Here is a 26,926-nt window from a genome sequence, read left to right on the forward strand (position 1 = left end):
CTCTTGTTGTTGGTTTGTCAGCCTCCTCTTGTTGTTGGTTTGTCAGTCACCTCTTGTTGTTGGTTTGTCAGTCACCTCTTGTTGTTGGTTTTTCAGTCAGCTATTGCTTTTGGTTTGTCAGTCACCTCTTGTTGTTGGTTTGTCAGTCACCTCTTGTTGTTGGTTTTTCAGTCAGCTATTGCTTTTGGTTTGTCAGTCACCTCTTGTTGTTGGTTTGTCAGCCTCCTCTTTTTGTTGGTTTGTCAGTCACTTCTTGTTGTTGGTTTGTCAGTCATGTCTTGTTGTTGGTTTGTCAGTCACCTCTTGTTGTTGGTTTGTCAGTCATGTCTTGTTGTTGGTTTGTCAGTCATCTCTTGTTGTTGGTTTGTCAGTCACCTCTTGTTGTTGGTTTTTCAGTCACCTCTCACTGTTGGTTTGTCAGTCACCTCTTGTTGTTGGTTTTTCAGTCACCTCTCACTGTTGGTTTGTCAGTCACCTCTTGTTGTTGGTTTGTCAGCCTCCTCTTGCTGTTGGTTTGTCAGCCTCCTCTTGTTGTTGGTTTGTCAGCCTCCTCTTGTTGTTGGTTTGTCAGCCTCCTCTTGCTGTTGGTTTGTCAGTCACCTCTTGTTGTTGGTTTTTCAGTCAGCTATTGCTTTTGGTTTGTCAGTCACCTCTTGCTGTTGGTTTGTCAGCCTCCTCTTTTTGTTGGTTTGTCAGTCACTTCTTGTTGTTGGTTTGTCAGTCATGTCTTGTTGTTGGTTTGTCAGTCACCTCTTGTTGTTGGTTTGTCAGTCATGTCTTGTTGTTGGTTTGTCAGTCACCTCTTGTTGTTGGTTTGTCAGCCTCCTCTTGTTATTGGTTTGTCAGCCTCCTCTTGTTGTTGGTTTGTCAGCCTCCTCTTGCTGTTGGTTTGTCAGCCTCCTCTTGCCGTCTGGCCGCTGGAACACCTACTGTAGGTTTTTGGGAGTAATAATTCATTTTATTTGTGTACTTCCAAATAAAATATCAAGGTGGTCAAGTACATTGAAACAGGATTGAAACTGTACAGTAGCTATTTCCTGTTTTTCCTCCTTCTCTCTATCCCCATGGCAGGTGAATATGGACCCTCAGAATGACCGTCTGCCTCAGTACTTCAACGCAGCAGAGAAGTGGCCTGGAAAGATCCATGAACCTCTGGACCAGGGCAACTGTGCTGCCTCCTGGGCCTTCTCCACTGCAGGTGAGACACAAAATGCTAGTAAAATACTGGCAGAATGCTGGCAAAATACTGGCAGAATGCAAGTAATGACGAAAATACTGGCAAAAGGCTGGTAAAATGCTGGTAGAATACTGGTAAAACACTGGTATTTTGGTGAATTACTGGAATTTCTGTAAAATACTGGTAAATGTGGGTAAAGAAAATTGAGAAATATTGCAAAATACTGGAAAGATGCTGGTAAAATGGTCATAAAATTACTTATTTGAAGTACCAGCTCATTCCCACAGAATATCTTAGAACATCTCTAAGGACATTTCACAGAATTTATTTTAAAACACTCTCTTTCTTTCTATCTCTCTTTTCCTCGCTCAGCGGTGGCGTCGGATCGAATCTCCATCCAGTCGATGGGTCACATGACCCCTCAGCTGTCGCCCCAGAACCTCATTTCCTGTGACACGCGCAACCAAGGGGGCTGTGCTGGAGGACGTATCGACGGAGCCTGGTGGTACCTGAGACGCAGAGGGTAGGACATATTTCACTGCAACACCAGGCACAATATTTTGGGTCAGTTTTTTGATCTTTTTATTGAATATGCTATGTTCTCTCTCATCTCTATCTGTCTCCATCTCTCTATGTCTCTGTTTTTTCTTCTATCTCTCTCTCTCTCTCTCTCTCTCTCTCTCTCTCCCTCTCTCTCTCTCTCTCTCTCTCTCTCAGTGTGGTGACAGAGGAGTGCTACCCGTTCTCTGCCCCCCAGCAGACACCAGCGGAGGTGGGCCGCTGTATGATGCAGAGTCGCTCTGTGGGCCGAGGGAAGAGACAGGCTACAGCACGCTGCCCCAGCACACACACCTACCACAACGACATCTACCAGTCTACACCTCCCTACAGGCTCTCATCAAACGTATGTACACACACTCGCACGCACACACACACACCATTACCACCATCAAAACATCTCCTGTTCAACACCTCTCCACGGGATGTGTACCTCTGACATCAGCTCATCACCGCTTGCAAAACATACTCTGTAATCCTCCATAAACATGGTAAAGTACGTTGCATAAGCTCTGTACACACATGGCTGAATTCCTCATGCTACATTAGCCCATTAGCTCTCTCACGTATTTGTCTTAATGTGTTTTCTCTACCGTCGAGAAAGTACAGAAGTCTCAGTTTGCTCGCTCATAAATTAATTCCTTGTGAAGGATGCAGACCTTTACATTTCTATGTGAAGTGGCAGAAAGAGAGAGAGAGCAGTGGTGTAAATATTAAGTGGTAGGCTAAAGTTGGATTACTTCTGGGCAACATCTGTCGTCAACATCACTCACCTGTAGGCCCTATTTTCCGGTTTACACTTGAACACGCCAGATTTCTCAACTGATCTAAGACAGAGTGGGTAGCAGTAGGGAATGTTACTGGAGTGAGCTACAGTAGATCAACTGGAAAGCCTGTAGCTATTACATTAAGGTTGTGTCCCAAATAGCACCCTATTTCCTACATAGTGCACTACTTTTGATAGTACTCTACCCTAAGGACCCTGATCAAAAGAAATGCATGGGTCCTGAAAAGAGTAGTGCACTATGTAGGGAATAGGGTGCCATTGAGGCAGCCTAACTGTTTCCAGAGTACATGAGCAGTTAGAGAACCCACATGCACCCACTTGTTTTATATCCTAATCAAAGTAGACCCACTGAGCTACAGCCTACCTGTGGTTTATTACCTCTCACCATCAATCATTCTAAATGATGCCTGATGTTGGAAATCATTACAGCATGTTTCTCTTCCTCTATGACCTCTCAAGTCACCAAGAGATGTACTGTACTACATGGTCTACTGATTTATGTTGATATCCTCTCCACTTTATCGCTTTCATCTAATTACAGATCTGTCCATTTCTTTCCTTTCATCAAATCACAGTTCTGTCCATCTCTCGTTTCTTCACAGGAGAAGGAGATCATGAAGGAGATTGTGGATAACGGCCCAGTGCAAGGTAGGATTATCTATTGACCATGACTTCCTGTGTGTGTGTGTGTGTGTGTGTGTGTGTGTGTGTGTGTGTGTGTGTGTGTGTGTGTGTGTGTGTGTGTTTGTGCGTGCGTGCGTGCGTGCATGCATGCAATTGCCATTGGCAACTATAATACTGGAACCATATGTGTATGCTGTAGCGCTCAAAGCCATCTCTTGGTTTTCTGAATGAATACAGACGGGCAAGACAGCCTGCTTAAGGAGGAGCATTGGGTATGAGAGGATGTGTGTATCAGATGTTTGGGCTATAACTCTGATTCATCATGCCATTGTTGGACATTGTTGGACTGGTATTCAGGAGGAAGAGTGTCTTTGTACAGGGTATGTAATGTGGTGAACATGCCAGAGACCTAAAAACCATTGTCAGCCCCCAGAGGCTTTAGCTTAGAGGGATAACTCTACATTGAGGCAGCTCAATTAACCCAAGCTCGAACCCCAGTGATTAGGACTGTTTATAGTGTAGCTTCCAACCCCGGCCCTTAGTTCATTCACCTTCATATGTAGACTTCTCACCTTCGCCCTAATGATTTGCTTATGATTTGTTGACAATGTCCTAAGATATTGACAATTCCCTAGACAATTATTTTGGACCCAAATGTGTCACCTGGAAAACACCTGGCTGAAAATAGTTAAAATCACCAAGCATCTGCTCTTAAGGGCTAGTATTCATAAACAGACATAGCTGAGGTACCTCTCTCTTTGTAGAACACAGGGAAGTTCTAAACACGTGCTTCACAAGTGTCTCACAAGCAGTGAAAAGTGTAAAAGTGTAAAAAGGTGAGGCCTCAGGTAGGGAATTTGACCTTTGAAAGAACTTTGATGTTGTCCGTTGTCTGTGACCTCAGTCTCAATTTGACCTGGGTCACTTAGCCAGGTGGATACAACTGGTGTTCCTGATGCTATTCATTATACACGGTTGTCCGCACAATTGTAAATTCCTCAGAAGTTGGGATGGAGAGAGTGATGGATAGAGGAAAATGAACAGAAAGAAAGGGAGACTGAAAGGAGGAGAGAAATAGAGAACAACAAATAGACAGTGGAATGTTGACTGTGTGAGTGTTAGTACACTGTATACCTTTGTGTGTGCGCGCGTGCATGTGTTTGCGTGCACGTGTATGTGTGCACGTGTGGTTGTACAGAGGTAGTCTGAGCCTGGTCCAGCCTTGATGTATTGTTGCAAACAGCAGGACTGAATCATTGGCCTGCCGACAACTTGTCCTTTCTTTTTTCATGAATATTGTCGTTACCTTTGCCATAGAGGAGTGTGTGTCCTGGTTTATTGGCAGTAAGAGAGCAAGATAATGGTAACTTTGTAAGAACAAGTAGTCCTCCAAATGTGGGAATTACTCAGCGAGAGTTCCAGATAGTTTTTCCCAGTGGGGTTTCTAATGAGAAAGTCACAGGGGTTTAGCTCTACTGTGTTTATAGTGCACCGGTTCAAAGAGTCCCAACACCGCACCTGAGAGCCTCCACAATCCCCTGACCTCCACCCAATTGAGATGGTTTGGGATGAGTTGGACCGCAGAGTGAAGGAAAAGCAGCCAACAAGTGCTCAGCATATGTGGGAACTCCTTCAAGACTGTTGGAAAAGCATTCCAGGTGAAGCTGGTTGAGAGAATGCCAAGAGTGTGCAAAGCTGTCAAAAGGCTGTCACGCCCTGGCCTTGAGAGGCAGGTTCTCTTTAGTTGGTTTGGTCAGGGCGTGAGAATCTATGCTAGAAATTCTATGTTTATGTTCTAGGTATTGTATTTCTATGTTTGGCCGGGTGTGATTCCCAATCAGAGACAGCTGTCGCTTTTTGTCTCTGATTGGGGATCATACTTAAGTAGCCTGTTTGCCTACCTTAGTTGTGGGATCTTGTTCCGTGTTTAGGCTTGTATGTGTATAGCCTGAGGACTTCACGTTACGTTGTTTCTTGTTTTCTTTATGTTTATTGAGTTTAATAAACATGTTTGCATACCACGCTGCACCTTGGTCTGACCTGTCTCTCAACGATCGTGACAAAGGCAAAGGGTGGCTATTTGAAGGATCTAAAATCTCAAATATATTTTGATTTGTTTAACACTTTTTTGGTTACTACATGATTCCATATGTGTTATTTCATAGTGTTGATGTCTTCACTATTATTCTACAATGTAAAAAATAGTAGAAAATAAAGAAAAACCCTTGAATGAGTATGTGTGTCCAAACTTTTGACTGGTACTGTAAGTATTCAGACCCTTTACTCAGTACTTTGTTGAAGCACCTTTGGCTGCATTTACAGCCTCAAGTCTTCTTAGGTATGACGCTACAAGCTTGGCACACCTGTATTTGGGGAGTTTCTCACATTCTTCTCTGCAGATCCTCTCAAGCTCTGTCAGGTTGAATGGGGAGCGTCGCTGCACAGCTATTTTCAGGTCTCGCCAGAGATGTTCGATCGGGTTCAAGTGCGGGCTCTGGCTGGGCCACTCAAGGACATTCAAAGACTTGTCCCGATGCCACTCCTGCGTTGTCTTGGCTGTGTGCTTAGGGTTGTTGTCCTGTTGGAAGTTGAACCTTCCCCCCAGTCTGAGGTCCTGAGCGCTCTGGAGCAGGTTTTCATCAAGGATCTCTCTGTACTTTGCTCCGTTCATCTTTCCCTCGATCCTGACTAGTCTCCCAGTCCCTGCCGCTGAAAAACATCCCCACAGCATGATTTTGCCACCACCATGCTTCACCGAAGGGATGGTGCCAGGTTTCCTCCAGACGTGATGCTTGGAATTCAGGCTAAAGAGTTCAATCTTGGTTTCATCAGACCAGATAATCTTGTTTCTCATGGTCTGAGAGTCCTTTAGGTGTCTTTTGGCAAACTCCAAGCGGGCTGTCATGTGCTTTTAACTGAGGAGTAGCTTCCGTCAGGCCACTCTACCATAAAGGCCTGTTTGGTGGAGTGCTGCAGAGATGGTTGTCCTTCTGGAAGGCCTCACCTTTCTACAGAAGAACTCTGGAGCTCTGTCAGAGTGACCATCAGGTCACCTCCCTGACCAAGACCCTTCTCTCCAGATTGCTCAGTTTGGCTGGGCGGCCTGCTCTAGGAAGAATCTTGGTGGTTCTTTCATTTAAGAAAGATGGAGGCCACTGTGTTCTTGGGGACCTTCAATGCTGCAGATCTGTGCCTCGACACAATCCTGTCTCGGAGCTCTACAGACAATTCCTTCGACCTCATGGCTTGGTTTTTGCTCTGACATGCGTTGTCAACTGTGGGACTTTAAATAGACAGGTGTGTGCCTTTCCAAATCATGTCCAATCAGTTGAATTTACCACAGGTGGACTCCAATCAAGTTGTAGAAACATATCAAGAATGATCAATGGAAACGGGATGCACCTGAGCTCAATTTCGAGTCTCATAGCAAAGGGTCTGAATACTTACGTAAATAAGGTATTTCTGTGTCTTATTTTTAACAAATTTGCAAACATTTCTAAAAACCGGTTTTCGCTGTGTAGGTTGATGAGGAAATAAATTCATTTAATCCGTTTTAGAATAAGGCTGGAAAAAGGGAAGGGGTCTGAATACTTTCCGAATGCACTGTAGGCCTATGCAGTCATCGGTTTTCATTTGAAGCATATTTTAATCCTTCGCTTAACAATTGCAAAGATATTGGCAATTTTGTATTTGTAGTAGAGCTGGGCCATAATGAAGAAAATGCATATCGCGATAAATTGCCTGAATTTATGCAATAATGTTAAATAAAAGGATAAGTTTATAACATGAATGTGCACAACAGTTTTTTAAATCATCCTTTAAACTATTACTACTAGATTGATGGTTGTAGCCATCAATTATCCCATCAACAATCACCCATATTAGCAAACTTATTTCATTTCAAACTTCACATTTGTTTAGTATGGGCTACTTATCGTAATGAACAATATCAGCAAAATGCCTGCGATAAGTGATCGGTATGGTTGGTGTCAATTTTCGGTTTATCGGCCCATCTCTAATTTGTAGTCAACTTCATTATGAAGTTATCGGTGGTCACAGAGAGACAGAAAACCATCTTGATTCTTTGTTTAACAGAGATCTTCTGTGTATAATGTGGCGCGTTAGGGAAAAAATGCATCTAACGAAGTAATTAGCTGTTCGACGACTGGTCTGAGGCAGTCAGTAAATAACGAGCGTTTTAAAGAGCAACTTTATTAACAATGGTTTTGGGAAAAAGCTCAGAGATTTAACGATGCTCCTACAAAGGTTATAACGATTAACTTAGCCTTAAGATGCTTTTGGGAAACCAGGCCCAGATTGGTTACCTTTGAACTACAGTGATGCTTTCTTTACCTGATATGGGTTAATAGTAAAGTTGATTGTATCTATGTTTTTCAACAATATTGAAGCATGAACTAACTGCCTTTGGTTGGTCCTTTTATAACCATCTGAGAAGCTATAGATTTGTCTGGCTGTAAAAAGTGTGTGTTTCTGTGTTTCCAGTTCATCTAACTTGTGTTTTTCTTCCTGTGTATCCTGCAGCCATCCTGGAGGTCCATGAGGACTTCTTTGTCTATAAGAGTGGGATCTACAAACACACAGACGTCAGCTTCACCAAACCACCACACTACCGCAAACACAACACACACTCCGTCAGGATCACAGGGTAAGGCTGTCAATCATCTGCCATCTGGTAGAGCTTTGTGTTGTCTTTTATCCATTGTTATGTGATTACATTTCATTCGACATTCAGTATGTGGGAGGCAGTATAGGAAGAAAATGGCGGTATTACTTTGGATGTCTTGTGTTCAGTCTTCACCTTCCTCAAATGTTATTGTAGGCTAAATGCATTCAATATATCTTATCAAATGTTCCATAATTCATATCTAAGGCCGGGATTCAATACAAGGCCGATTATAGTGCAGCACACTATACAGGTGACAATGTAGCTGTAAATGACCTTTAAAGTCTGTTATAGCGCACTGTGCTATAATTCGCCTTGCATTGAATTCCGGCCTAAGTCTACCAACAATAGAAAACCTCAGTATACTTGTTTGCATTTGCCAAGTTATTAAATGATGAAACCATCTTCCTGTATACAGTCCCAGACCGCATGCTAGCACAGGTGTGTTATGTTCTTCAGTGTGACTAAGAGAGTTGCCCTCCCTCCCCGTCTGTCTGTCGCTCCTTCTGTTGGAGACACCTTGGCTCCAGTCCTCATTTCCCCAGACAAGCCCCTTAGTTACCACGGAGACCACAAAAATGCAGGCAGGCAGACACTACACACCTGGATCACCTCCCCATCCCTCCCTGTCACTCCCTATCACCCCACCCCCACCCCTCTGTCTCCCTCTGGGAGTGGAATCAACTAGTCCCTAGACACTGATCTAAGGTCAGTGTTGATGTTTGGAGGTTAGGTTTTGGGGAGGGTAAGCTGATCCTAGATATGTACCTAAGGGCAACTTCTATGAGGAGCGAACACTTCCTCCGAGACATTGTTCTCTCCACTCCCCCCCCCCAACCTATTACCACTAATCCCCAACACCCCATCCCGGCCAAATACTCACATTATAGTTTAGTCTGAGTGACCAGGTGTTTGTTTTGTGCTGTCTGTCTGGGCTGTCTATTCTAGGCATTACAAGCCTTGTGCCTAGAATGAGGAAAGATATGCGTTATGAACATACTTTCCCCTTGTAAAGATCCATTTGATGTGTTTTTCTATCTGGAAATTATCACCTTCTGAGTCTGTTAGCTACCGGTGGAATGTTTGGCTTGTGTGTGTGTATGCGCAAGAGTGTGTGTGTGTGTGTGTGTGTGTGTGTGTGTTTGTGTGTGCTCCAGCGTTGTGCAAAAACTGGAGTTGGAGGGTTTGTTGTCTTTGGCTTGAACAATGCTGTCAGTTGAATAAAAAGGAGCAGAGCCGCTGAGAGCCATCATGGAGGCAGTTTCTCTAACTCTTATCTGATCGGCCATTGATCAAGAGAAACAGAGCATGGAGATCCACTTCCTGCCCCGTCCTGCTGGCTCTGTTTGGGTCTCATGTGATATTGTGTCATTTAACTTTTAGTAATGTCTGTATTTGTCAGTGTGTATTTCTACCTGCATTTTTGAGGTATAATTCATAACCAGTGGGCATGTCTGAAGACTTTATTTACCTATACCTGGTTTGTCTCTGACATCAAGTGAGTGCTCTGTTTGCTTGGTTGTTTGTGAGTATGTATTTCACATGTATGTCATAAATGCAGTATATTAGATTATGTAGGCCATATACATAAATTCTGTATATATGGCTTTGTGGGGCTGTACAACTATGCTAAGTATTCTAGGTCAGGAAAGTCTAGGGCAGGGATCATCATCTAGATTTGGCCCGCAGGCCAATTTTTTCTTGAGCGGATGGTCGGGGGGCTGGAACATAATTACAAATAATTTGTAGACTACAAATTGACCGCAAAAAGCCCAAACAGATATAATGTTTGACTAAAACAAAATCGTTTCAAACCTTGCTTACATTTGTATATGATCACGTGTCTCTCTATTATGCGTGGGAATACTTGGGAAAATATTTCTTAAATTAAAATCACTTGGAGCTGATTTCCTGGTGTTTTTACAGTCTTTAATGTCCAACAATAAAAAAGAAAAAAAATATTGAAAGAAGTTGGGGAACCCTGGTCTAGGGTCTCGGTCTATCAAGGTCAATAGCATAAGGCTGATTCCCAAATGGCACCCTATTCCCTTTATAGTGCTCAGCTCAAAAGAAATGCTCTACATAGGGAATATGGTGCCATTTGGGGTGCACACTAGCTCTGGTCTGTCCTGGATCGCTGCTGGAGTCTGGTCTGTCCTGTCTGGTCTGTCCTGTCTGGTCGGTCCTGTCTGGTCGGTCTGTCCTGTCCTGTCTGGTCTGTCCTGTCTGGTCTGTCCTGGCACACTGCTGGTGTCTGGTCTGAGCAGCATGCTCTACTGATGATGATGATGATGATGATGATGATGATGGTTGAAGCTCATATTCCCCCTGCATCCAACCTCCGCTGACACTGCGGTTCTTTCGCTGGTTTGGGCCACGAACGCGAGGCTCGGTGGGCACTGAGGGTATGGATTTGGGGTCGGGGTGGGGGTGGGGGGAAGAAGGGGGGTCAGGACAGGGTGCGTAGAGCCTGACTGTCACAAGCACTGATGTTTTTACAAGCAAAATCCCGCTGCAGTGCGTTCTAGTAAGCCAAGGGCATGGGAAAGTTTGTGTTTAGGGCATTGAGGTCCACTCTGGTGGAAAGGGAATTGTCTGGTGTGTTGATCCCAACTGTACTGGACAGAGAGGGGATCAGACCCATAGAGGAGGTCAGGGGTAAGGTGGGGGAGGACTGGTATGTCCCTCATTGTCCAGGGGGAACAACGCTAACTGGGGGAGATAAGGGCTCCATAGTGGTCCAATTCTGTCTGGCTCTCTGGCTCTGCCCGTATACACACACACGTATACACACAAGTACACACACATACAAATGTGCACACACACACACACACACACACACACATGCATGCACAAATGCACCCACACACACACACACACAAACGCACCCACACACACACACACAATTTAGCCTCCCAAAACACACATCCTGCCTTGCCTGGCTATCCATCCACATCGCTCCTGCCAAACGCCACGCCCACTAACATTTATTCTCCACCATGAGTCTGGATTTGATCACCTCCCAGACGACTTCTCGAAAGTTAACACATTCTAATCGTTCTTATTGGTCTCAGAAACCGATGGGTTGGGCCAGAGCCTGAACACACGTGGTTAAAACGGCGTGGGGACAACGTCCCTCACTTTGGTGTCAGCAGAAAGGGCTTCTAGGATGGCAGTCTCAGACTGAATATATGTAGCGATAGCGGAATTAAATCCAGTCTGAGTCTTCAGACAACCTCCAGTCTCCATCTATTTAAGATGTGGTTGTGATGTTTGTACAGCTGTTTGTATTTGCCTATTCAAAGCATGATGACCCTTGATCTCTTGTCCGAACCAGAGTCAAGTAATAAAGAGACTTGCTGAATGAAGATTGGCATTATTCGCAAATATTTTGGTGGCAGGCTACCGGGTTGGCAACAACTCCCGAGTGGCGCAGTGGTCTAAGGCACTGCATCGCAGTGCTAGCTGTGCCACTAGAGATCCTGGTTCGAATTCAGGCTCTGTCATAGCTGGTCGCGACCGGGAGACTCATGGGGTGGCACACAATTGGCCCAGCATCGTCCAGGGCAGGGGAGGGAATGACCGGCAGGGATGTAGCTCAGTTGGTAGAGCATGGCGTTTGCAACGCCAGGGTTGTGGGTTCGATTCCCACGGGGGGTATAACAAATAAAATAAAAAAATAACAAACTGTAAGTCGCTCTGGATAAGAGCGTCTGCTAAATGACTAAAATGTAAATGTAACTGAAAACACCACATCTCTTTCCCAGCATTCCTTTTCTCTTATAAAAGATGAGGCTCTAGAGGCCCTAGGGCCTGGTGTTCACAAACAGGATGGGAATAGAACTGGAGCAAGGGAGGGGGGAGGGAAATTAGGTCTGAGACGCAGGGACTCTGGGCCGTATCCGACTGGGGGCAACTGCCAGATAGGACCAGAAGCTAAAGATGATGGGAATTTATGGGCATTTGCCAGAAGGAGAGAGAGAGAGAGACCTCTGCAGGGGTAAGGTGAATTTATGAGAGCCTCACTCAACCTTCAGCAATGTTGTTGTTGTCTGTGAGATGACAGGAGTCGGGCGGTGACCACTTCTTCCCTGGCCGTCCATCTCCTTCCTGTTTCCTGCGCTGCGATGGGGGAAGTGGCAGAGGGGGGAATTCAGTGTGCTGCTGAGGAATCTGAATGATGTGGGATCAAATCAAATCAAATCAAATTGTATTTGTCACATGCGGCAAGTACAACAGGTGCAGACCTTACAGTGAAATGCTTACTTACAAGCCCTTAACCAACAATGCAGTTTTAAGAAAGAATACCAAAAAATAAAAATAAACACAATATAAAATAATACGAAATAAAAGTAACAAATAATTCAAGAGCAGCAGTAAAAATAACAATAGCGAGGCTATATACAGGGGGTGCCAGTACCGAGTCAATGTGCGGGGGCATCGGTTAGTCGAGGTAATTGGGGTAATATGTACATGTAGGTAGAGTTATTAAAGTGACTATGCGTAGATAATAAACAGTAGCAGCAGCGTAAAAGAAGGGGTGGGGGGGGTTTATGGCTTGGGGGTAGAAGCTGTTTAGAGGCCTCTTGGACCTAGACTTGGCGCTCTGGTACAGCTTGCCGTGCGGTAGCAGAGAGAACAGTCTATGACTAGGGTGGCTGGAGTCTTTGACAATTCTTAGTGTTGAGGATCAGCGTGGCGGATGTGTTGTTACCTACCCTTACCACCTGGGGGCGGCCCGTCAGGTAGTCCAGGATCCAGTTGCAGAGGGAGGTGTTTAGTCCCAGGGTCCTCTGACACCGCCTGGTATAGAGGTCCTGGATGGTAGGAAGCTTGGCCCCAGTGATGTACTGGGCCGTACGCACTAACCTCTGTAGTGCCTTGCGGTCGGAGGCCGAGCAGTTGCCATACCAGGCAGTGATGCAACCAGTCAGGATGCTCTCGATGGTGCAGCTGTAGAACCTTTTGAGGATCTAAGGACCCATGCCAAATCTTTTCAGTCTCCTGAGGGGGAATATGTTTTGTCGTGCCCTCTTCACGACTGTCTTGGTGTGCTTGGACCATGTTAGTTTGTTGGTGATGTGGACACCAAGGAACTTGAAGCTCTCAACCTGCTCCACTACAGCCCTGTCGATGAGAATGGGGGCGTACTCGGTCCTCTTCTTTTTCCTGTCGTCCACAATCATCTACTTTGTCTTGATCACGTTGAGGGAGAGGTTGTTGTCCTGGCACCACACGACCAGGTCTCTGACCTCCTCCCTATAGGCTGTCTCGTCGTTGTCTGTGATCAGGCCAACCACTGTTGTGTCATCGGAAAACGTAATGATGTTGTTGGAGTCGTGCCTGGCCATGCAGTCATGAATGAACAGGGAGTACAGGAGGGGACTGAGCACGCACCCCTGAGGGGCCCCCGTGTTGAGGATCAGCGTGGCGGATGTGTTGTTACCTACCCTTACCACCTGGGGGCGGCCCGTCAGGAAGTCCAGGATCCAGTTGCAGAGGGAGGTGTTTAGTTGTCACGATCGTCGTACGGAATAGACCAAGGTGCAGCGTGATGAACGAACATGTTTATTTACCTTTAGTGATAAATACTGACAATGAACAAAACAACAAACGATTCGTAACGTCCTAGGTAACATAGACCAACACGGAACAAGAACCCACAAACACAAAGGGAAAAACAGACAGTTTAAATATGGCTCCCAATCAGAGACAACCAGCCACAGCTGACACTCGTTGCCTCTGATTGGGAGTCACTCAGGCCAACATAGAAATAAACAAACTAGAACTCCCAACATAGAAACAGAACACATAGAATGAACACACCCTGGCTCAACATATAGAGTCCCAGAGCCAGGGTGTGACAGTACCCCCCCCCTAAAGGCGCGGACTGCGACCGCGCCTCAACTAGAGCAAAACAGGGGAGGGCTGGGTGGGCATTCCTCCTCGGCGGCGGTTCTGGCTCCGGGCTTGCCCACCACCCTCCAATACTCCCCCCATAGCGCCCCTGGTCCGGTCTGGCCCCGCTGGCTGGAGCTGAACTGGACGTAGCAGGAGCGGTTAGCTTCAGCTCCGTTGTGGAGCAGTTGAGCGGTACCTGATTAGGTACCGATGACCCAGGCACGGGTTGTGCCGGACTGACGACGCGCACCCCTGGCTTGGTGCGTGAGGCAGGAACGGACCGGACTGGGCTGACGATGCGCACCCCTGGCTTGGTGCGTGGAGCAGCAACGGGCCGGACCGGGCTGACGATACGCACCCCTGGCTTGGTGCGTGGAGCAGGAACGGACCGGACCGGGCTGACGATGCGCACCCCTGGCTCGGTGCGTGGAGCCGGAACGGGCCTCACCGGACTGACGACTCGCACCCCTGGCTTGGTGCGTGGAGCAGCAACGGGCCGGACCGGGCTGACGATGCGCACCCCTGGCTTGGTGCGTGGAGCCGGAACGGGCCTCACCGGACTGACGACTCGCACCCCTGGGTTGGTGCGTGGAGCAGCAACGGGCCGGACCGGGCTGACGATGCGCACCCCTGGCTTGGTGCGTGGAGCCGGAACGGGCTTTACCGGGCTGACGACTCGCACCCCTGGCTTGGTGCGTGGAGCAGCAACGGGCTTAACCAGGCTGACGACTCGCACCCCAGGCTTGGTGCGTGGAGCAGCAACGGGCCGGACCGGGCTGACGATGCGCACCCCTGGCTTGGTGCGTGGAGCCGGAACGGGCCTCACCGGACTGACGACTCGCACCCCTGACTTGGTGCGTGGAGCAGCAACGGGCTTTACCAGGCTGACGACTCGCACCCCTGGCTTGGTGCGAGTAGCAGGAACGGGCTGGACCAGGCTGACGACTCGCACCCCTGGCTTGGTGCGAGTAGCAGGAACAGGCCGGGCCGGGCTGGCGACGCGCACCGTAGGCTTGGTGCGAGTGGCAGGAACAGGCCGGGCCGGGCTGGCGACGCGCACCGTAGGCTTGGTGCGAGTGGCAGGAACAGGCCGGGCCGGGCTGGCGACGCACACCGTAGGCTTGGTGCGAGTGGCAGGAACAGGCCGGGCCGGGCTGGCGACGCGCACCGTAGGCTTGGTGCGAGTGGCAGGAACAGGCCGGGCCGGGCTGGCGACGCGCACCGTAGGCTTGGTGCGAGTGGCAGGAACAGGCCGGGCCGGGCTGGCGACGCGCACCGTAGCTTTGGTGCGAGTGGCAGGAACAGGCCGGGCCGGGCTGGCGACGCACACCGTAGGCTTGGTGCGAGGGGCAGGAACAGGCCGGACCGGGCTGGCGACGCACACCGTAGGCTTGGTGCGAGGGGCAGGAACAGGCCGGGCCGGGCTGGCGACGTGCACCGTAGCTTTGGTGCGAGTGGCAGGAACAGGCCGGGCCGGGCTGGCGACGCGCACCGTACACTTGGTGCGAGGGGCCGTAACAGGCCGGACCGTACTGGGGACACACACCACTGGCTCTACGCCGGGATCTGGAACGGGCCGGACCGGACTGGTAACACACCCCAGTACCTCTCGCCGTGCCTCTAAACCTTCTTTCCCTACTTTGACCAGTGGCCCCCGTAATCTGGTGGCCTTCTGAATACGCCCCTTTTCTGCCTCCGTCAGCCCCGTCGTCCATGCCGTGTGCCCCCCCCCTAAAAATGTTTTGGGGTTGCCTCTCGTCAGCCCGACGACGACACTGATCACGCCGTTGCTCCTCTCTCCGTCGCCTCTCTACTGTCTCACTCCATGGCCGGCGATCCATCCCGGCCAGGATTTCCTCCCAGGTCCAGGACCCCTGCCCGTCTAAGATCTGCTCCCACGTCCAGGCTGCCTGCTCCTGGACACGCTGCTTGGTCCTTGTATGGTGGGTTCTTCTGTCACGATCGTCGTACGGAATAGACCAAGGCGCAGCGTGATGAATGAACATGTTTATTTACCTTTAGTGATAAATACTGACAATGAACAAAACAACAAACGATTCGTAACGTCCTAGGTAACATAGACCAACACGGAACAAGAACCCACAAACACAAAGGGAAAAACAGACAGTTTAAATATGGCTCCCAATCAGAGACAACCAGCCACAGCTGACACTCGTTGCCTCTGATTGGGAGTCACTCAGGCCAACATAGAAATAAACAAACTAGAACTCCCAACATAGAAACAGAACACATAGAATGAACACACCCTGGCTCAACATATAGAGTCCCAGAGCCAGGGTGTGACATTAGTCCCAGGGTCCTTAGCTTAGTGATGAACTTTGAGGGCACTATGGTGTTGAACGCTGAGCAGTAGTCAATGAATAGCAGTCTGCTAAATGACTTAAATGTAAATGTGTTCCTTTTGTCCAGGTGTGAAAGGGCAGTGTGGAACGCAATAGAGATTGCATCATCTGTGGATCTGTTGGGGCGGTATGAAAATTGGATGCAGGAGAGACGTGTGTGTGTGTGTGTGTGTGTGTGTTTGGGCAGTATAATCACTCTGGTGTTCCTTAGCCATGGTCATAAATAACGTCTTGTTTTCAGGATGCTGTTAGGAGATGAAAGATGTTTTGTACTCAGCATCTCTACCTATACTTATAGCTCTGACTCGAATTCCATGTCAGTTGTGTCAAAACACTCTCAGGTGTGCACATTCCTACGTGGGCGTGGGATGTATTTAAAAGCTACTTGTAAAAGGTTAAAAACAACACAATTCACAACAGAATAATTGTCCGATTATTTTTACTCCCAGTGAAAAATGAAGAAACCTCTGAAGTTCATAATAGTGTGTTCCCTTCAGTTGAAAACAATCATGTCAGTAATCCGTCTCTGTGTGTTCTGTTCCAGGTGGGGAGAGGACAGGAACTATGATGGGACAACAAATAAGTACTGGGTAAGTAATGGCTCCTCACATTACTCATCACATCTGTTTCTCTCTGTTGTGTCTCTTATTTGTGTAAATATCTTATGATGTATCTACCACAGGAGGATGGTGGCACCTTAATTGGGGAGGATGAGCTCGTGGTAATGGCTGGAGCAGAATCAGGGGAATGGTATCAAATACATCAAACACATGGTTTCCATGTGTTTGATGCCATTCCATTCGCTCCGTTTCAGCCATTGTTATGAGCCGTCCTGCCCTCAACAGCCTCCTGTGGTCTCTATCTACTATATCTACATTCTAACCCATTCCACTCTTTCTAATGACTTTTTCAGATCGCTGCCAACTCGTGGGGGAAGAACTGGGGGGAGAACGGCTACTTCCGTATCGCTCGCGGAGAGAATGAGTGTGAGATCGAGGCGTTCGTGATCGGCGTGTGGGGTAGGGTCACCATGGAAGACATGCAGAGCCACCATCACCACCAACACCGGCGACGCAAGTAGAGACAGACACTTTAGGAACCCAGCACCCCCAGAGCCCCTACCCTTCACCCCGTACCCACTTCTCTTCCTACCCTGGGGGAGCAACACAACCAGCCCCAGAGCCCCTACCCTTCACCCCATACCCAGTTCCCCTTCCTACCCTGGGGGACCAACACAACCAGCCCCAGAGCCCCTATCCTTCACCCCATACCCATTTCCCCTTCCTACCCTGGGAGAGCAACACAACCAGCCCCAGAGCCCCTACCCTTCACCCCGTACCCACTTCCCCTTCCCACCCTGGGGGAGCAACTCAACCAGCCCCATACTAAACTCTGGGGGAGCAACACAACCAGAACCCTGGAGTTCCCACTCTGACCCATGGAGGAACCAACTACCCCAAGAACCCCTACTCTTACCCCCTTACCCCCATATCCCCTTACCCCACACTGGGGGTAATGAAACCCCAGCCGCCCCCAACATAACTCAAGGTTTATGGCACCAAAACAAGCTCATGGCCTGCAGGCCTCCCCGGCTTCAGGACACAGCAATAAGCGCCTCAGGACTCACTATCCCAAAGACCACACTTCCCAGACTCCTCGGCATCAACTGTTTACTTCCTGCTTCTGTTCAGAAGCCTTCACTTCCACTGCTATGAGGATGAAAGGACTGGCTTGATCTGAACTCTCTCTCTATCGCTCTCTCTCTCTTTGGATAGTGAGAACCAGAGAGACAGAATGGTAGATGATACAGGCACCAGAGAGAAATGAACAATCCACTTGTGTTACAGTTTAGTTAGTGGTATCACTGAGGACCTAACTCTTAATCATGCTAGCTACACTACCAGTCAAAGGTTTGGACACACCTACTCATTCAAGGGTTTTTCTTTATTTTTACTATTTTTTACATTGTAGAATAATAGTGAAGACATCAAAACTATGAAATAACACATATGGAATCATGTAGTAACCAAAAAAGTGTTAAACAAATCAAAATATATTTGAGATTTGAGATTCTTCAAATAGCCACCCTTTGCCTTGATGACAGCTTTGCACACTCTTGGCATTCTCTCAACCAGCTTCATGAGGTAGTCACCTGGAATGCATTTCAATTAACAGGTGTGCCTTGTTAAAAGTTAATTTGTGGAATTTATTTCCTTCTTAATGCGTTTGAGCCAATCAGTTGTGTTGTGACAAGGTAGTGTGGTATACAGAAGATAGCCCTATTTGGTAAAAGTCCATATTATGGCAAGAACAGCTCAAATAAGCAAAGAGAAACGACAGTCCATCCTTACTTTAAGACATGAAGGTCAGTCAATACGGAAAATGTCAACAACTTTGAAAGATTCTTCAAGTGAAGTCGCAAAATCCATCAAGCGCTATGATAAAACTGGCTCTCATGAGGACCGCCACAGGAATGGAAGACCCAGAGTTACCTCTGCTGCAGAGGATAAGTTCATTAGAGTTACCAGCCTCAGAAACTGCAGCCCAAATAAACGCTTCACAGAGTGAACAGAGTAACAGACACATCTCAACATCAACTCTTCAGAGGGGACTGTGTGAATCAGGCCTTCATGGTCGAATTTCTGCAAAGAAACCACTACTAAAGGACACCAATAAGAAGAAGAGACCTGCTTGGGCCAAGAAACACGAGCAATGGACATTACACCGGTGGAAATGTGTCCTTTGGTCTGGAGTCCAAATTTGAGATTTTTGGTTCAAACCGCTGTGTCTTTGTGAGACTTGGTGTGGGTGAACGGATGATCTCCGCATGTGTATTTCCCACCGTAAAGCATGGAGGAGTAGGTGTTATGGTGTGGGGGTGCTTTGCTGGTGACACTGTCTGTGATTTATTTAGAATTCAAGGCACACTTAAACAGCATGGCTACCACAGCATTCTGCAGCAATACGCCATCCCGTCTGGTTTGGGCTTAGTGGGACTATCATTTGTTTTTCAACAGGACAATGACCCAACACACCTCCAGTGTAAGGGCTATTTTACCAAGAAGTAGAGTGATGGAGTGCTGCATCAGATGACCTGGCCTCCACAATCCCCCGACCTCAACCCAATTGAGATGGTTTGGGATGAGTCGGATGGAAGAGTGAAGGAAAAGCAGCCAACAAGTGCTCAGCATATGTGGGAACTCCTTCAAGATTGTTGGAAAAGCATTCCAGGTGAAGCTGGTTGAGAGAATGCCAAGAGTGTGCAAAGCTGTCATCAAGGCAAAGGGTGGCTATTTGAATAATCTCAAATATAAAATATATTTTGATTTGTTTAACACTTTTTTGGTCACTACATGATTCCATATGTGTTATTTCATAGTTTTGATGTCTTCACTATTATTCTACCATGTAAAAAATAGTACAAATAAATTAAAACCCTTGAATGAGTAGGTGTGTCCAAACTTTTGACTGGTACTGTATATCATTGATTAATGTATTCCTATTACTGTCACAGATCTGCAGTTGCAGTTGCAGTAGCCACGCATCTCTCTACACATTCCAAAGAAAGCAGAATCTTACACTGGAAAGGGTGTTGGGCTAAGGCTTGGTGAAAGGTGGGGTTGAGGGTTTAGTGAACTTTCCTTTTGACCAATAATTTATTTCCCCTCATTTACCAAAAAACAATGTTTTATTTTTAGGTTAATCCCACTAAGTGCATAGTACAGGATTGAGTCTCAGCAAGCTCTGGAAATGTTCAGTACCACATAACCTGTCTGTTTATGGAAGACATGGTGTCAACCTTCAACTTAAATCTCATGACCATGACAGCTCTTCACTGAATCCAACTGCTTGAACATAACATTTCTGTATGAATAATATTAGTGGGTCAACCATTTATACATCTGCCTTAATAGACAGTATACACTCTTAGAAGTAATTGAGCCTGGAAGATCCTTTTGAGGTTCTAAAAACTGACACACAGGGGGAACCTTTTCAGTCCAAAAAGGTTCCTTGAGGAATCCCTCTGAAAAGGGTATTCGAGGAACCCCTGTGTAAAGGTTCAAATCGGAACCTTTTTTTGATGGGAGGGGTTCAATTTTGAACCTTTTTAATAATATATTGTAGAAGTGGAAGCCTCTCTGTTGAAAGTATCCACCGTTTGTGTATCATAGTCTTAGTCTGTTTCATTCTGTGTACACTGTGTTACGATGATGCTGAAAATATTATTATTGTTGCTGTTGTTGTATTTTACTCTTATTTTATTACTTGCTTTGAGATATGTGGTTGTCTCACACACTCACACACTCCCCCCTCCCCTGACCAGTTGCTTTGAAGAGTGCATGGGTGGTGCAAATACCTATTCTGAAAGGTGAACACACACAAAATCAAAGTGCCTGGCTCTAAGGAGAGGAGGAGGTCGGACTCAGCTGTCAAAGTCTGTTCAGTGCTGTTTCATTGTAGTATTTTTGTCAGTTCGATTATCTAAGCCTAATATTTCACAGACACAACATGCTACTAACACTTCAGTATTTAGTAATAGGCGTGTGTAGGCCTACAACAGACTCATTGTGACATTTCAAAGGTTGTGCATTTCCAAAGAAGTGTTAGGTAGGTAGCTCAAGCCTCAACTGAAGCCAGTGATCACACAGGTTCTGATATACTGATATAACTTGATTTAACTGCCTTATGTAATGTTGCCATAGGTGCTCTTTTTATACTTTCTCAAATGTTTTGAAATGTTGTTCCAATTTGAGATATATTTTGTGTGCCTATCATGAGTTTTTAAATGTCTCAGTTTCCAGAGGTGGCAACTGTCCTTTTAGAGACCACATCATGTATCAGTTCACACCGTGCAGTCTCACTTCACAATAAACTGCTTGGCTTCCCAGAAGTTATGTATTTTTAACTGTGCCACCTTTCCAATATGGCTTCATGTTTTCACATTGTTCATGTAAATCAGCCAGGCTCCTATACACAATTTCGTACATTTCAAGTAGGCCTCAGTTTTAAACCCCATTACAACCATCACCTCATGAGAAAAGGATAGAGACGCAGGAAAACCGATATGTTCAGATGGACAAGCAATGTTCAATGTGGAGGAAGGGTACACTCTTAGAAAAAAGGGTTCCAAAAGGATTCTTCGGCTGTCCACATAGGAGAACGCTTTTTGGTTCCAGGTAGAACCCTTTTGGGTAATCTGGAGGTGAAAGAAACTCACACCTGTTTAGGAGAGGTGCTGGCTAGCGGATTAGAACACCTGTTTAGGCGAGGTGCTGGCTAACGGAGTAGAACACCTGTTTAGGAGAGGTGCTGGCTAACGGAGTAGAACACCTGTTTAGGAGAGGTGCTGGCTAGCAGAGTAGAACACCTGTTTAGGAGAGGTGCTGGCTAGCAGAGTAGAACACCTGTTTAGGAGAGGTGCTGGCTAACGGAGTAGAACACCTGTTTAGGAGAGGTGCTGGCTAGCAGAGTAGAACACCTGTTTAGGAGAGGTGCTGGCTAACGGAGTAGAACACCTGTTTAGGAGAGGTGCTGGCTAGCGGAGTAGAACACCTGTTTAGGAGAGGTGCTGGCTAGCAGAGTAGAACACCTGTTTAGGAGAGGTGCTGGCTAACGGAGTAGAACACCTGTTTAGGAGAGGTGCTGGCTAGCAGAGTAGAACACCTGTTTAGGAGAGGTGCTGGCTAACGGAGTAGAACACCTGTTTAGGAGAGGTGCTGGCTAGCGGAGTAGAACACCTGTTTAGGAGAGGTGCTGGCTAGCGGAGTAGAACACCTGTTTAGGAGAGGTGCTGGCTAGCAGAGTAGAACACCTGTTTAGGAGAGGTGCTGGCTAACGGAGTAGAACACCTGTTTAGGAGAGGTGCTGGCTAGCGGAGTAGAACACCTGTTTAGGAGAGGTGCTGGCTAACGGAGTAGAACACCTGTTTAGGAGAGGTGCTGGCTAGCAGAGTAGAACACCTGTTTAGGAGAGGTGCTGGCTAACGGAGTAGAACACCTGTTTAGGAGAGGTGCTGGCTAGCGGAGTAGAACACCTGTTTAGGAGAGGTGCTGGCTAGCGGAGTAGAACACCTGTTTAGGAGAGGTGCTGGCTAGCGGAGTAGAACACCTGTTTAGGAGAGGTGCTGGCTAGCGGAGTAGAACACCTGTTTAGGAGAGGTGCTGGCTAGCGGAGTAGAACACCTGTTTAGGATAGGTGCTGGCTAGCGGAGTAGAACACCTGTTTAGGAGAGGTGCTGGCTAGCGGAGTAGAACACCTGTTTAGGCGAGGTGCTGGCTAGCGGAGTAGAACACCTGTTTAGGCGAGGTGCTGGCTAGCGGAGTAGAACGCTTGGAAAAGAAAAGGAGAGCCGCACACTCTAGGAGCTCAGACGCAATAATTTAATAACCTAATAACCAACGTTTCGATAGACAAGCTGTCTTCATCAGGGTATAATTTAGCAATAAGGCCCGAGGAGGTGTGGTATATGGCCAATATACCACGGCTAAGTGCTGTTCTTAGCACGACGCAACAAGACAGGATTGTGTCGAGGCACAGATCTGGGGAAGGGTACCAAAAGATGTCTGCAGCATTGAAGGTCCCCAAGAACACAGTGGCCTCCATCATTCTTAAATGGAAGAAGTTTGGAACCACCAAGACTCGTCCTATAGCTGGCCGCCTGGCCAAACTGAGCAATCAAAGGAAAAGGGCCTTGGTCAGGGAGGTGACCAAGAACCCGATGGTCACTCTGACAGAGCTCCAGAGTTCCTCTGTGGAGATGGAAGAACCTTCCAAAAGGACAACAATCTCTGCAACATTCCACCAATCAGGCCTTTATGGTAGAGTGGCCCGACGGAAGCCACTCCTCAGTAAAAGGCACATGACAGCCCGCTTGGAGTTAGCCAAAAGGCACCTAAAGGACTCTCAAACCATGATAAACAAGATTCTCTGGCCTGATGAAACCAAGATTGAACTCTTTAGCCTGAATGCCAAGCGTCACATCTGGAGGAAACCTGGCACCATCCATATGGTGAAGCATGGTGGTGGCAGCATCATGCTGTGGGGATGATTTTCAGCGGCAGGGACTGGGAGACTAGTCAGGATCGAGGGAAAGATGAACTGAGCAAAGTACAGAGAGATCCTTGATGAAAACCTGCTCCAGAGGGCTCAGGACCTCAGACTGGGGCGAAGGTTCACCTTCCAACAGGACAATGACCATAAGCACACAGCCAAGACAATGCAAGAGTGGCTTCGGGACAAGTCTCTGAATGTCCTTGAGTGGCCCAGCCAGAGCCCAGACTTGAACCCGATCGAACATCTCTGGAGAGCTGAAAATAGCTGTGCAGCGACGCTCCCCATCCAACCTGACAGAGCTTGAGAGGATCTGCAGAGAAGAATGGGAGATACTCCCCAAATACAGGTGTGCCAAGCTTGTAGCATCATACCCAAGAAGACTCAAGGCTGTAATCGCTGCCAAAGGTGCTTCAACAAAGTACTTAATAAAGGGTCTGAATACTTACGTAAATGTGATATTTCTGTTTTTCGTTTTTAATAAATTTGCAAGAGTGTGCAAAGCTGTTGTCACGAACGTCAGGGAGAGACCAAGGCGCAGCGTTGAATGCGTACATATTTATTAATAGAATGATCACACGATCAAAACAACGGACGATAACGTGATGTCTACGGTTTAACACAAACCAAACAAGAACAAGAAACCACAAACACAAAGTGAAAGACAGACAGTTAAATATGGCTCCCAATCAGAGACAACCAGCTGACACTCGTTGCCTCTGATTGGGAGTCACTCAGGCCAACATAGAAATACAAACATAGAATTACACACCCTGGCTCAACATAACAGTGTCCCCAGAGCCAGGGCGTGACAGTACCCCCCCCCTAAAGGCGCGGACTCCGACCGCGCCAACTAAATACCACAGGGGAGGGACCGGGTGGGCACTCCGCCTTGGCGGCGGATCCGGCTCCGGGCCTGATCCCCACTCCCTCTCAATCAATCAATCAATTTTATTTTATATAGCCCTTCTTACATCAGCTAATATCTCGAAGTGCTGTACAGAAACCCAGCCTAAAACCCCAAACAGCTAGTAATGCAGGTGTAGAAGCACGGTGGCTAGGAAAAACTCCCTAGAAAGGCAAAACCTAGGAAGAAACCTAGAGAGGAACCAGGCTATGAGGGGTGGCCAGTCCTCTTCTGGCTGTGCCGGGTGGAGATTATAACAGAACCATGCCAAGATGTTCAAAAATGTTCATAAGTGACAAGCATGGTCAAATAATAATCAGGAATAAATCTCAGTTGGCTTTTCATAGCCGATCATTAAGAGTTGAAAACAGCAGGTCTGGGACAGGTAGGGGTTCCATAACCGCAGGCAGAACAGTTGAAACTGGAATAGCAGCAAGGCCAGGCGGACTGGGGACAGCAAGGAGTCACCACGGCCGGTAGTCCCGACGTATGGTCCTAGGGCTCAGGTCTCTCAGTTGGCTTTTCATAGCCGATCATTAAGAGTTGAAAACAGCAGGTCTGGGACAGGTAGGGGTTTCGTAGCCGCAGGCAGAACAGTTGAAACTGGAATAGCAGCAAGGCCAGGCGGACTGGGGACAGCAAGGTGTCATCATGCCCGGTAGTCCTGACGTATGGTCCTAGGGCTCAGGTTCTCAGAGAGAAAGAGAGAACGAGAGAATTAGAGAGAGCATACTTAAATTCACACAGGACACTGGATAAGACAGGAGAAGTACTCCAGGTATAACCAACTAACCCTGAGCCCTCTCCAACCCCCCAAAGTACCCCTGGTCCGGTCTGGCCCCGCTGGCCGGAGCTGGACTGCACACTGATGGAGCGGATTGCTCTAGCTCCGGCGTAACGCATCTGACCGGTGCCGGACCAGGCACCAGTGGAACAGGCACGGGCCGTGCCGGACCGACGACGCACACCACTGGCTTGGTGTGGGGAGCAGGAGCGGGCCGGACCGGGCTGACGAAGCGCACCACTGACTTGGTGCGGGGAGCTTGGATGGGCCGGACTGGGCTGGTGACGCGCACCACAGACTTGGTGCGGAGAGCAGGAACGGGCCGGACAGGGCTGATGAAACGCACCACAGACTTGGTGCGGGGAGCAGGAATGGGCCGGACTGGGCTGGCGACGCACACCACAGACTTGGTGCGGAGAGCAGGAACGGGCCGGACAGGGCTGACGAAATGCACCACAGACTTGGTGCGGGGAGCAGGAATGGGCCGGACTGGGCTGGCGACGCGCACCACAGACTTGGTGCGGAGAGCAGGAACGGGCCGGACAGGGCTGACGAAACGCACCACAGACTTGGTGCGGGGTGCAGGAATGGGCCGGACTGGGCTGGCGACGCGCACCACAGACTTGGTGCGGAGAGCAGGAACGGGCCGGACAGGGCTGACGAAACGCACCACAGACTTGGTGCGGGGAGCAGGAATGGACCGGACCGTACTGGGGACACACACCACTGGCCCTACACCGGGATCTGGAACGGGCCGGACCGGACTGGCAACACACGCCAGTACCTCTCGCCGTGCCTCTACATCCTCCATCCCCTCTTCGACCAGTGGCCCCCGTAACCTGGCGGCCTCCTCTGGCAACCCGCTGGGCCGCTCTATCGCGGCCTCCTGCTGGTCCGACGTCGTGAGCCCCCCCCTAAAAATTTTCTGGGAGTCTCTCCTCCCCGTGGGCGAGATAATTCTCGCCCAACTCTCGCTCTTCTGCTTCCAATCTCCGCCATTCAGCTCCTCATTCGGCTTGACCCAGTCGAAGCTCTGCCTCCACTGTTGCCAAGTCCACCCACTCTGCTCCTCACTAGGCTGCTTGGTCCAGTTCTGGTGGTTTCTTCTGTCACGAACATCAGGGAGAGACCAAGGCGCAGCGTTGAATGCGTACATATTTATTAATAGAATGATCACACGATCAAAACAACGGACGATAACGTGATGTCTACGGTTTAACACAAACCAAACAAGAACAAGAAACCACAAACACAAAGTGAAAGACAGACAGTTAAATATGGCTCCCAATCAGAGACAACCAGCTGACACTCGTTGCCTCTGATTGGGAGTCACTCAGGCCAACATAGAAATACAAACATAGAATTACACACCCTGGCTCAACATAACAGTGTCCCCAGAGCCAGGGCGTGACAGCTGTCATCAATGTAAAGGGTGGCTATTTGAAGAATCTCAAATATAAAATATATTTTGATTTGTTTAACACTTTTTTGGTTACTACATGATTCCATATTTGTTATTTCATAGTTTTGATGTCTTCACTATTATTTTACAATGTAGAAAATAGTAAAAATAAAGAAAACCCTTGAATGAGTAGGTTTGTCCAAACCTTTGACTGGTACTGTAGGCCTACAAACATTATTTACAATGGATAGCAAAAACACAATAATCACAAGAATGGCTTCAGATCAAAGGCTACGTTGAGACAGAAGGGAGCAAGGGTCTTTAAATGAAAGATCCAGGCGGCCTCTAGTTTTAACAATAAACTGTCAAGGTCACCCGCTCTCCTAGGGAGGGTGACATGTTCGATGCCGATATAACGTAATAGAGTGGTTCACTTCCAAAAAGTGGGCCGCAACTGGCTACGTCAAGTTTTTTGCACCTAATGGTTCTATGATGCTCCAAGATTCGTACTTCGCGCTTCGTTGTACCCACATAGGTTTTACCACAAGGACAAGCTATAAGATAAATTAGCCTTAGTGGAGCACGTAATAACACCTTTGATTGGGATCTGTTTCCCTGTTTGGTGGTGTTTGAAGGATCTACATTTGTAAGTGCCATTGCATTGAGCACAGCCATTTCACTTGTAGTTT

The 26,926-nt window shown here is 47.7% G+C and overlaps 1 protein-coding gene across 1 annotated transcript in view; it reads left to right on the plus strand.

Moving 5' to 3' along the window:
* tinagl1 (tubulointerstitial nephritis antigen-like 1) overlaps nt 1-18,024 on the plus strand; it is a 44,569-nt gene extending 26,545 nt beyond the window's left edge. Inside the window, exons 6-12 of the mRNA XM_084158373.1 lie at nt 1,072-1,198; nt 1,550-1,700; nt 1,895-2,081; nt 3,125-3,170; nt 7,689-7,812; nt 16,639-16,684; nt 17,008-18,024. Of these exons, the coding sequence (XP_084014499.1) occupies nt 1,072-1,198; nt 1,550-1,700; nt 1,895-2,081; nt 3,125-3,170; nt 7,689-7,812; nt 16,639-16,684; nt 17,008-17,175 (849 nt within the window). The 3' untranslated portion in view covers nt 17,176-18,024. The remainder of the gene's footprint in view (nt 1-1,071; nt 1,199-1,549; nt 1,701-1,894; nt 2,082-3,124; nt 3,171-7,688; nt 7,813-16,638; nt 16,685-17,007) is intronic.
* The last annotated feature ends 8,902 nt before the right edge of the window (nt 18,025-26,926 follow it).

This window comes from Coregonus lavaretus (genome assembly GCF_964263955.1).
Source record: "Coregonus lavaretus genome assembly, chromosome: 3".
Classification (NCBI taxonomy): domain Eukaryota; kingdom Metazoa; phylum Chordata; class Actinopteri; order Salmoniformes; family Salmonidae; genus Coregonus; species Coregonus lavaretus.